General features: G+C 38.3%; 1 protein-coding gene across 4 annotated transcripts in view; it reads right to left on the bottom strand.

The window, feature by feature from the left end:
• asap2a (ArfGAP with SH3 domain, ankyrin repeat and PH domain 2a) overlaps positions 1–12,599 on the bottom strand; it is an 87,429-nt gene that overhangs the window by 35,787 nt on the left and 39,043 nt on the right. For all 4 annotated transcript variants that reach the window (XM_053633502.1, XM_053633503.1, XM_053633504.1 and 1 more), the window contains exon 3: positions 721–866. In XM_053633502.1, the coding sequence (XP_053489477.1) occupies positions 721–866 (146 nt within the window). The remainder of the gene's footprint in view (positions 1–720; positions 867–12,599) is intronic.

Genomic DNA, 12,599 nt, shown 5'->3' with positions numbered 1-12,599 from the left:
AACACGTACATTCTTAGTGAAAATCAGTCCATACAGTTATATTGTGATCGTTGCAGCTAAAAATGCTTGATTTTGCTGCAGCTTTTTTTCTAAATCGTGATGCAACTTGCCATGCAATTCTACAAAATTGTTTGGCACAGTTTTTTCTGGAAAATAAACCAATAGGATTTACTCTTTATTCCTACAGAAATGAAACTGTGGTATGAATGAACTAGCCACTATGGAATAAAAACTATAAACTGACTGATGATTGCAGAGTATAAGAGCCTTGGATTATAGCCCTTCTGGATTAGTGGTTAGCACGTTCGCATTTTAGCAAATGAAACTATCTTAAATATAGTCCAATTTAACTAGCATTTCCTACTATAAGACTACAGTAAAGCAAATACATTATTAATACATGATTAAACCTATTTTTAGCCTTTGGATTTTTTTTGTTACTAATTTAATGCTTGAAATAGTCTCGTTCTATTGGCAGATCACTTTGCTATTTATTTCTGAAAAGCAGCAACAGTATTTCCCAATAGAACAAGAAAATTTAAAGCTTGAAATTAGTTAAAACATTTCAATAATATGTGGTTTATATATGGTTTATTATAATCTTATAATAAGAAATACTAGGTAAGTGTGATTATATTTAAGATATTTTCACTTGCTAAGACTTTTCTTTTTTTTTTTTTTTTTTTACCAACTCCATTCAGACATATGAACAGCGCTCACCAGATTCTTGAAGAGGGCGGTGAGCTCCTTGGTAAATACGGAGAACTTGAGGAAGGCTGAGCCAAGGTCAGGGTCATCCCGGTACACGCAGTTCTCGCCGAACTTCTCCAGAGCTTGGGTGTACTGCTCCTCATTCTCAACGTGAGCTGAAAAAAGAGAAGAGAAGAGAAAACATGAGCTGTAACACAATCTGCAGTAAACCGAGTGAAGGGAAGACCTTCGCAACCTATTATAATATGATCCCATTTAACACAGCACATGATAATTATCTGAGGGACAACACTAAAGCTGGTTTTATACTGTGCGATTCCAGAGGTCTTTTACGATTATTACTTCTCACCAATGCCGTGTTTGTAGCTGTTCTGTGAATTTTGTGTAATCATATGCTGTCCTCCTATTGTTGGATTTTAGATGAGTGTCATAACAACTTAAGATTTGAAGCAAAATTTCCTGATACCGCCAGAACTTTGTCGTCGACTGTCTTTGGTCTCAGTGGCACTATATCAGCTGCTGGTGTTTTGTCTCATTAGAAGTTCTAAGACTACTGATCTCAACTCACGACCGCAAAAGTTATCCTTTACAATGCATGATTGTGCCTGCGACAGCAAAATATCGTTCAGCATAAAAGCCGGCTTAAAGCATCCGAGTAGTGCAAAAGCTGAAATAATGCAATCAAAAATTTGGCCAGCTCTCACTGAAACAGATTAAGTGCTTTCTCTAACAAACGGCTCGTCTGTCTCGCTTCCTGTCGTCTCCTTGTTTTGGGATTCTTTCCTCTCACTCCTATTGTGTTAAACCAGGCACATTGGATCTGCTTATTATTTCAATCCCTTTATTTCCACTCTGTGTGAGATCCTGATAGCAGACAAATGGCAATTCAAACATGTCCAAAATCCCAGAACTTCCTCTTGTCCTTTCCCTATCTACATCCTCTTGCCCATGTTAACATGAGAGAACATGCAAAAAAGGCAAACAAGAGATTAGTTAATTCCCCCAACTACATTTGGAGATTCTCTGGTCTTGTTAGCAATTAGCCCACTTTTCTCTCGTTTGTCTCTGGTAATGTGTGGAATGCACAAGCCTAAACATGTCGTAAGAGTGCATTGCAGGCTATATGCGTGTGTCGGTGTGGATTATAATGAACACCTGCAGGGTTTACAGGACGTGCTTGTATGTGTGATGTCTGCTGTTGTGGTCATCAGCTCAACAGATACTCATACTCAATGTCTTCCTGACTGTCCCAATTTTTGGAACAATTCTCAAGCACATCATATAGCATCAGAAAAAAATCGACACATTATTAAACAAATGGGACCACTGGAGAAAAAAACCTAAGAACAAACTGTGACCAGGGTCTTTTCATTTCTGAACACTTTTTTACATTTGATTACAATTTATTGTTAAATACATTATTACACTATTGGCAATTAAACAGAGAAAATTTTAACAAGTACTCCATCAAATACATAAATATGCAGACAGAAGGATCTTATACATTGTCCGCTCTAACAGTCCGAGGTAGTGCTTAATTAAAGGCAAGTGCACTTTTTTTTTAATGAAGCAGTTACTGTAAGAGTGTTACAGTAAGTTAGTCTAGATTTCTCTTACAGCTGACAGTAGACAGTTTTAGTATCGGTTGTAAGACAGTGGTCCAGGTTGGCCTTTTCCAGTTAGAGCTAGATTTATTTCCTTTTTTTAAAAAAAAAAAAAAAAAATCACAAACATTTCTCTGTTCCGTTTTATATATTTTTTTTTAACTTAAATTTCTTACTTGGAATGGAACTCATGATGGTAGCAGCAGAATGAATTCAGAAGATTACAGGAACATTTTGTCTGGCAATATATCTAAATGCATCCAAGTTCATTGGGAGGAACTTCATCACACTGGCAACTCAACAAAGGAGGGAGGAGGTGCAAGGTTTTAGACTGGCCAAGTCAATTACCAGACCTTAACCCATTTGAGCATGCATTTCACCTCCTGAAGAGAAGACTGAAGGGAGAAACCCCTACCCCCCCCCCCCCCCCCCCCCCCCCCAAAAAAAAATCTGAAAGAGGCTGCATTAAAAGCCTTGAAAAGCCTCACAAAAGAAGAAACCAATAATTTGCTGATGTCAATGAGTCACAGCCTTGATGCAATTATTGCGAGCAATGGATATGCAACAAAATATAAAGTGTTATATACGTTAAGACTTATCTGTTCCTGTACTTTTGCTCGCCTAAAAGTCAGAAGGTCTGATACAGAAGGTTCTATGTTTAATGTTAAACACATCTAGACGTAAAAACCAGGAAATAAAAGCTGAACTCCTAACCTCTCGTCTTATATCCATCTTTTGATCTCAAACCCAAATGTCTGTGGTGTACAGTACAAACGAATGACTTGGCCTTCCAATAGTTTTGGAGCGGACTGTGATTAACTTGAAACCATTTATTGAAGTTTAAAAAGTTTTCTTTACAGTGCATTTGGCCTAAGAACCCACCGAGTCATACTGTTAAATTAATATTGCATAGTAACAAGTAGCTGTAATGAAATTTGACAACACTATAAACATTATGACATTTGAAACAAATGTTTGAATTTTTTTTCCATGTTCTTGTTATATAGCTTTTGTACAAACCGCTATAAAAATCACTGAATTATGTGGTGTCAGTGGAATTTTAAAAGTTAGCTTGAAATGTTTCAAAAGGTGATTTTTGTCCATTGCAAACATTTAGCAACACACAATGTCCGTGCCAAGAATCATTATAATATAATGATTATTTTTGTCACCCATCCATACTAACATGCTAAAATATTTCTGAATGATATACTATAATAATTCAAACTAGCCCACAGTGAGTAACACACCTTTATTGACTGTGAAATAGAGCTTGACAGCTATTTACAGGGCTCAGTTACTTACCCCTACTCTACCACCCTGAAAGACGGGCACATACACAGCAATTACTGGCCTCTGATGAATAATACATTAGTCTAGGCTAAAGTGGAGTTTGGAAGGATCAGTGTCAGTCACGTTTCTTCTTTCTCTTTGAGCCATTGTCTCTGCAAAGAGAGGACATAATGAGGCAGGAAATGAGGCAGTGGCGTGCTGTCATTTTGGAGGTGGCCCAGAGTTGGGAAACAGCAAAGACATACCCAAAACAAAAGAGGAAAAACGGGTGTCCAGGCCATACTCCAACAGATCTGTGTTTTCATCCATTTGTTCAGATTCTTCTGAAAGTATTTGGCACAAAATCATAACACTAAGCTGACGAAAAAATATTAAGCAAATTCGTAGCCCCAGCACCAATGTAATGCCAATGTGAAAATTACTATTCCAACTGCAAAAGGTTAGAATGCGCCACTGCAAACCAGGAGGCTTTTCGGCATCAAGACTCCAGACATTCCCCATGATGTCCATATTACAAACTAAAGAGGACCACACAGTCACTGCAAACCTCAGTGCCACCACATTCGCATTTAACAGCTAAAAAGCTAGACGGCTCGTTCACGGTAGAAAAGATGCCATGTCACTGCTGCGCTCTGAAAAGGAGAGACGCATGAGGGGGTGTGAGACAGCAAGCAGAAAAGTGTGAAGAGCTGCTACCTTCCAAACATCTGCTTCTGGGCTGTGACTCATCAGCTTCCAAACTTAGCATGAATACATTCAGAATAAAACCTGTACTGGCTACTGGCAAGGGCCTCAGGGCCATTTCTATATATAAAAAGTAAATACAATAACAACAATGCCTAGCAATCTTAGAGTGAGTCCCTAGGTATGAATTTCAAATTATCCACATGGTGCGACATTCACAGTTGGAAACTTCAGATCAAGACACTTCCTCGTACCTAATGTTATTACAATAGTCCTCCAAGCTTACACTGTCTACAGTGGCTCTGTTTGGACTGGAAACATAATCTTCCTCCCTCTCTCTCTCCCTCTCCCTCCCTTCTGGGAAGCATTTTTGCATTTTGCTTCTTTGTTGAAATGAAGTTAAACCTTACCTGCTCATCTGTGACAGTAAACTGCTGAGCACTGAAAACAGTTCTCTCATTTCAGTTAAGCTAAGCAGCAAGTCGAGAATTAGCATTACATCTCAAAAGAACTGACCGCTAGTTTTATCTTCTGCTGTATCTGCATTTCTTCAACAGTCCCTTAAAAAGTCGTCCACTGAACTTAACTCAGCAAGATGCATTATGTTAATAACGTTTGGGTCAAATTTGTTAATACAGCACTAAACCCACACAATTTAAAACATATTTTCTCGGTAGCTCTGTAAAAAAATAACTGATTGTGGTAGTTCAGTGATGTGACAAAATATGCTCAGAGGCTTCAAACCTGGCCTACCTACAGTAGCTAGCTTAGCTAATCATACAGAACTAAAATCTTGACCCTTGTAAAACAATATAGTTTTGATTGCTAGGACATATGATGACATGTTTGGCTGTTAAATAAATAGCTGAGCAAATGACTATACAAATTGAAACTGATACTGATGTCCCAGTTGTGTCAACCTCTGGCAAATGTAAGCTATTTTACTACGTGTAAGAACAAACATGACAGTTGCATATACTATATGGTATATACAAGGGACACATCAATACCATTTTCCATCAACCACATATGAGTACAAGTAAATATTTTGGTATTTGCTGTTATCGATAACAAAATGAGGAATTTGCTTACTATTAAACACTTAGGGGCATCGCAGAATGTGTTATTTATCACCGTTTCCTTTTCTCCCGTTTAAATATGGGCCATGAAAAGCACACACGTTCAGGTCCACACATGCTACTATGCTTGTTAGCTAGTTGATTTTAAAATCAAAAAATTTTTTAAAAGCATTAACTACCTACATTAGTTAGCTTTGATCAAGCAGGGCTTCAGTGGAGAGTGGATTTTACCCTTTGGAAAAATGTTTCTGTACAGCTGTATGTTTCGTTGCTTTCACTGCACTGGAGTCCCCTGTTATCAAGGGTCAAAAGTGGCTGATTGTCAAGAACAATATCTTGTGTAAGAACTGTTATTTTGCACTGACCTAGCCTTAATCGTAGTTATTTCCACTGACACAGACGAATGTGTAGACATTTTTTCTTATCCAGTTAATACTTGCTGCAGCAATAGCTATGATTCCATCCTCATATTGTTATGCAAAATTTGGGATAGCGCATACAAAATGCTGGATAGAAACACCAGATGTGAATAAAATCTCAAAAATCAACTGAGGAGGATAATTATTTTTATTTGATAAGACAACGTGCGCATAAAGTACAAGGCGCATCAAAAAAGTCATGTGACTTTGCATCAACAAATCATGTGATTGGATAATTGGCTCAGAAATGTAAAAATGGCATAGAGCAAGATGCACCAGTTTCCCCAGAAACGGCGATTTTGTTCTCTTGAACACATGGGATGGAAACATATTTTATGAGATTCCAATTTATTCACAACTTGGATGGAAACATAGCTATTGGTTCCTGCCATGTGATGCTCATTATGCTAAATTTTAAAAAGATATGTGATCAGGTTTATCAGGGTACTATTAGTACCTCCTCTTGATATTTTTGTATAGTACAATTTGTAGTCTGCTTTGCTTAGATTACCATCAATAATTGTGAATTATGTCCAGATAGCATCATTTCGTGTCATCTGTTCTTTAGCGTAACACCAGGCTTACGTCATCTATCACCACATGGTATTGGATGCTGGTATCAGAGCATTTTTATGAGATGAGTAAATGAGCATGGTATCAGTATGGAATTCAACTTGTGGCAAAAGTATTGAATGTAAATTTTCAAAAAACAAACAAAAACATTCAATGAGAAAGAAGAAAACACTCAAACTGCATACTGGCAAAAAAGTAACATGGTCTTCAAATAAACAGCGTTCTATAAACAACTTTCTGTAAACAACTTTTTTTTTTTTTTATAAGCGTTTTCACTAATCATCGTTTATGAACGTGCTGCCAGAGTTTTCATTTCCACTTTCATCTACGCTCTGCAACTTTAAATTCGCCATTCTGGCTCAAATCTTGTGTGGGTGGGGCTTAACAGCACTTTACTCTCATTGGCTAGTGAGATTTGGATTGACAGCTCCCTGGCCAGGAAGTAGAGACTTCAGTGTCGTGAATTTAGGAGTGTGTTCCTGATGCGTTACAATTATAGTGCTTGTACTCTGTAGTGGAAATTACTTACTTAGTCAGTATATTAGTCCGTAATTAATTAATCCTCCACCTCAGCTGGACACCCGAGCTGTAGATCCAAATCTCACTAGCCAATAAGGGTAAATCGCAGTTAAGCCCGCCCACACGAGAGGTTTGTGCCAGAATGGCGAATGAAAACTTGCGGAGCGTAGACGAAATCTTTGAAAAGTGCATTCATAAACCATGATTAGTGAGAAGGAAGCCTAAAAAAAAACTGTTAATAAAGAATGCTGTTTATTTGAAGACCAGGTTCCATTTTTGCCATCGAGTTCGTTTTCAGTTTTTGGTGTGTTTTTTTTTTTTCATCTTTCTCAGTGTAGATTTTTGTTTGTTTCTTGAAAAGATATGTTCAATAATTTTGGCACAAATTTTAAAACACGTATCAGCAATGTTTCACCCCTAATACATACCATAAAAAAATTATTGATAATATGCCAATGTAAATAGAGATCCTACACTGAAATGACAGAATCATGAAGAGTTCATCAGTTTATGACTCGGGGGGTTGGAAAGAGCGACTCCCTCGCATACTTTAACAAAGAGAATTGATCAGTCATCATTGAGCAATGTGCCTATTAAAATAAAGGTTTTCTGCGTATATATTTTAATGGTTTAAAATGACATATTCCTGACTCCTGTGGGAGCAATGTCATAAACTAACCTAACTAAATCTTGGACATCACAGGATATCCTTATGTTATCTCAGTATTCAGCTGGGAGTTGGAAACTTATCCGTGATTAATCATGTGAGGGTAGATAGACGTACTTCCTAGGCTACGACTACTGGCTCACTCACACTGTCATATGTACACAAATCACACAATCGTACATACAGCACAGCCCTAAGGATAGACTTTTTACAATCATATTAAGGGCGTTTTCACATATAGGCCTTTTTTAAAAGAACCATACTCAGTCCAATTAAGCGAACTAGCTGCAAATGGCATCAGTGCTTTTGGTGTTCACAATACAAGTGGACACAAAAGGGGACTCGGTTCTCTTTCTTCACTGATGAGATCTCAGAGCACCTGTTCACACCACAACTCCTTTACCATAATTTAATAGTGAATGTGTGTAACACTGAAACCTCAGTGCCTCCAGGATTTCGGAATTTTTGAGATCGCAGAAATTAACGCAAAATCAAGCAAACTCCACAATATTCAGAGGAGTTTGCAAATTTTTGGAGGCCAAGACACGTCATGTGATGTCATCAAAATGCGCCATGTGACTTCATCACAACGTGCGTTCAGCCAAAGCCCTCTTCGATTCACATGCGTCGAACATGAGTACAGCTAAAAGGTACAGCTAATTCGAGTAGTTTTCCGGGGGGGGGAAAAAAACCCACAAAAGCTGCATCGCAAATTTTGAAAAAAGCCGCCGCAAAATCAAGCATTTTTGGTAGCAACATTCAAACAAAAAAAAATAAACCTCTGTGAAATCCTGTACAGAACGAATAGTGTCGTTCAACATGGATGCTTTATATGATTTATCGTTTGGCTGAAAAACAAAGCAGGCAAACCTGATTTGAAGTGAAATACCAGAAGTATTTTTCATGCTGAACCATCAGAATAAAATTAACATCATGCCAGTAACTGTAGTAGTGGCTAAGGTGAGTGGTTGTGGTAGACAAAATACATGCATACACTACATATTTCATACACATACTGTATACTCTGTATACTAATAGTATTATACAGTAATTATTGTTCCTAGTTATTACTTATAGTCTTACACTCTATTAGCTTATCTGTCATGTTGCTACACAACACTGCTGACCTCGTTGTGGGACCTTTTTTTTTATTTTATTTTTTTATTTAGCCCGATTTTCTCCCAAATTTAATTATGCACAATTCCCATTCATCAGGCAGCTCTCCCCATCACATGACCGCTACCAACCAGGGAGGACGAAGACAATCAACTACTTCCTCCAAGGCATGGGGAGCCAGCCAAACTGCTGCTCATGCAACATGAGCTCACAGATGCTCATGACTGTCACCGTGATTCACAGGGGGAAAAGAGTATGTCAAAACTCCATCCCTGAGAGCATGGCCAATTTTGCTTTCTTAGACTCCCGGTCATGGATGGCTGTGGCATCATCTGGATTCAAACTCATGATCTCTGGCTGATGGGGTTGTTGCAATTCTGTTGCGCCACTCAGGAGCTTTATTCGAGTTGTTTTTATGGTAGGTGACAGAAAACTGGAGCTATGTACGTGAAGTAGCTCTCAGCTCTTTTTTTTTTTTAACCTGTGAAGTAAAATGTGAAGACGACTTTGTTTTCATAATATACAAATCAAGTGGACTACAAAATAAATGACGAGCTTATGGGTCACCTTAGAGTGATTTGAGTTCATTTGTTGGGTTCACGTTTGCACAAAGAAATAGTCATTGTTCTCTAAGCTTCATTCACCATCACATGGACACAGAACACTAACAGCACAACTGATTAAAATTTCACCTCAGCTATGGGGGAGGGGCGGCATTGTGAGTAACGTGCGCACTACACCTGTCCGCATTGCACCTGGAGATTCGTATTTAAAACAAACAGCCATGCCACTGAGCCATTATCTCGAAATCCCTCAGCATTTCTATAAACAGAAGCCGTCCTCAGGGAGATCCATCTGAGGAAGAGAAAAGCAATAACTCAGGACAGAGCATAAGAGTGGTGTAATCGTGCTGTATTGCTGAGTCATGCTGTCAATATTCCTCTCTGAGGCTAGATTTCCTTGTAGCTTGTACAGCTCACTACATCCCACTACTACTCACACTTGTGGGGTATGACTTTTTACCCAGAAGTCTGCTCTGCACAATGTGCACCTTCCACTGAGACACACCGTCATCTGTAATTGGATGAAGTCACAGGTTCTGTTATATGATGACAGCAGTCAGGCATCTTCAGCAAACTTCAGGTTCACTACAAGCAGGGACAATACATGCTCCAGTTCTGTCAGTCCGTCTGTCTTCCTGCCCGTCTCTGCATTTGTTTTTCTGACCCATCTCTCATTGTCATTATGTAGTTTTCCATCCCATGTTTTATGCAGAGTTTACAAATGGCAATAAGAAAACCTTAATGGAACAAGTGGCACAATATATTCAAGCTTGGCTGTGGCGAAAAGGTTAGTCTATCGATAAAGATAAGGTGGGGAAAAGAGTGATGGGGATGGGCTTTTTTTCTAATAAAACAGTCATTCAAGCCGTTGGGAATGTAAGACATACTTCAGCGTTATAACTAGACATATGTACATTTATGGCATTTTGCAGATGCCCTTATACAGATTGAATTGCATTTATCTTGTTTATAAAACTGAGCAGTTGAGGGTTAACGGCCTTGCTCAAGGGCCCAGCAGTGGAAGTTTGACACAGTTGAACTCACAACCTTTCCATCAGTAGTCCAACATCTTAAACACTGAGCTACCACTGCCCTAAACATATATATCTAAACATAAGCACAGAGGATATACAGTGCCCTCTGTATGGAGGAAAGGTCTCAGATCCCTTGCCATGTATTCTCCAAACTCATCAGGCATCATAGCAGAAGACTCAGAGCTGTTATCATGGCTAAAGGAGGTAGCACAAAGTACTGACTAAAAGGGTGCTAATAATTGTTGCACATACATTTAACAAATTTTTTTTTTTTTATAAATCTGTGTTGTGTTTGCAATAGCTTTTTTTGCACATATTTACCAAGGGTGCCAATATTAGTGGAGGTCATTGTGTATATATAAACCCAGAGGACACCTCTTGTGCTGTTTGGACAGACAAAGAAACTCAAGTTTTCGTATGTATGCATGTTCGGATGGATATCAAAAGGTTAAAACCATCCATTACACTGCAGTTTTGGCACTCTCTCTCTTTTCTAGACACAGGCCAAAAATAGCTGTACACTTCGAGTATTGTCGTCGTGTTGGATTTAATTGATGAAAACATTCATTCAACTCTTGTCGTCAATGCTGCTACCCTTTTATAACTGAAAATGGCACAATACACATTTGTGTGTGCTAGATAAAGCACTTTGTATTCACTGTAGTGAGACCAGCCTCTGCATACTACTCTGCAAAGTACTCAAAATGAAAAATAAAAACTTTGTTTCTTCTTTTTTTTTTGGTCACATAACCTATCCGTGTCCGACGCAAACTACGATACACAGTGGAATTTTTCAAAACTACATATCCACTGAGTCATCATTCAAACGTCTGTCCTCTTAAAAAAAACACACACACACACTTCAAGCAATTGCAGACATTTTTCTTCTTCTTTTTTTTTTTTTCCTGCTCCCAGTACACCTGTCACAACACATTAACCAGCCAACAAGCTCATTATGAGCTTACAACAGGTGTGTCAGAACATGGGAGTGCACTAAAATAATAAATAAATTATAACGAATGGTGAAACCCTGACCAAGTGCAACAGCATTTTCAGATCAGACTTAAGCAGAACAGAAAAAACAAAAAAATGATCAGCTTCAGTTTTGCTGCCTGAGAAAACACAGAAGCAGAAAAGTTCAAAGTGCCTTGAACAACAGATAGAATATCTCCAATCTGAGCCTGAATCAAAATATCAAACACTGGCTTGACTAACCCTTAGCTGGCCTAGTGTTCAAGCCAGTCTCCTACTGAGTTCAGAATCTACACTCCCACTCAGATAAGAGTGTTTCCCATCTCAGTCCCACAGTGACAGATATCTCTAAAAGACATTGAGTCACCATGTTACAGCTCTGTACTGATCTGAGACAAGCTTTTCAGTTTCACTTAAAACAGTCACATTTGGGCATAAAGAAACTGCTCCAAATTCACCTAAAATAAATAAAGTGCTTAACCCATACAATCGAATTCTGTTTTGTTGAATATAGTGCATAAAGTCTGCAGAAAGCAAGTGTGCACCATTGGCCACAACTTCATTCATTAGTCTATAAAAAACATTTGGTCACAGTCCTGTTCCACTTCAGTTGGAGTAACAATGGTTTATTCCATATGATGATGATAATGAGTCTTTATTGATCACATACAGCACAGTGAAATTCTTTTCTTCGCATACCCCAGCATGTTAGGAGGTTGGGGTCAGAGCGCAGGGTCAGCCATGATACACCGGCCCTGGAGCAGAGAGGGTTAAGGGCCTTGCTCAAGGGCCCAACAGTGGCAGCTTGGAAGCGCTAGGGCTTGAAACCCCGACCTTCCGATCAAGCAACCCAAAGCCGTAACTGCCAAGCCACCACTGCCCCATATACATTCGATAGTGAGGTTTCCAGGCAGCTGTTTTTATGCAAATTTGGAACCTTTGCATATGGAAACAAACAGAAACATTAGAGATGTAGAGATCATCTAAACACTGCAAAAGTGGAAAGTTGACACGTCAATAAAGAGAACAAGCAACAAACCGAGTTTTGAAAATAATTGTAAAAAAAAAATAATAATTAACAAGGTAGTACAGTTGAGGTCATATGTTTACATACGCCATGCAGAATCTGCGAAAGGTTAATCACTTCAAATAAATAAATAAATAAATAAATAGATAAATAAATAAAAAGAGTGATCATAAAAAATTGCATTTTGTTTAATTATTTAGTTCTGCTCTGAATAAGATATTTCACATAACAGATGTTTACATCTAGTCCACAAGACACAATAATAATAACTGAATTTACACAAATGAACCAGTTCAAAAGTTTACATACGCTCGATTCTTAACACTGTGTGTCATTAC

This window comes from Ictalurus furcatus, chromosome 9, assembly GCF_023375685.1.
Source record: "Ictalurus furcatus strain D&B chromosome 9, Billie_1.0, whole genome shotgun sequence".
NCBI lineage: Eukaryota > Metazoa > Chordata > Actinopteri > Siluriformes > Ictaluridae > Ictalurus > Ictalurus furcatus.
This window is presented reverse-complemented; position numbering and strand designations above follow the sequence as displayed.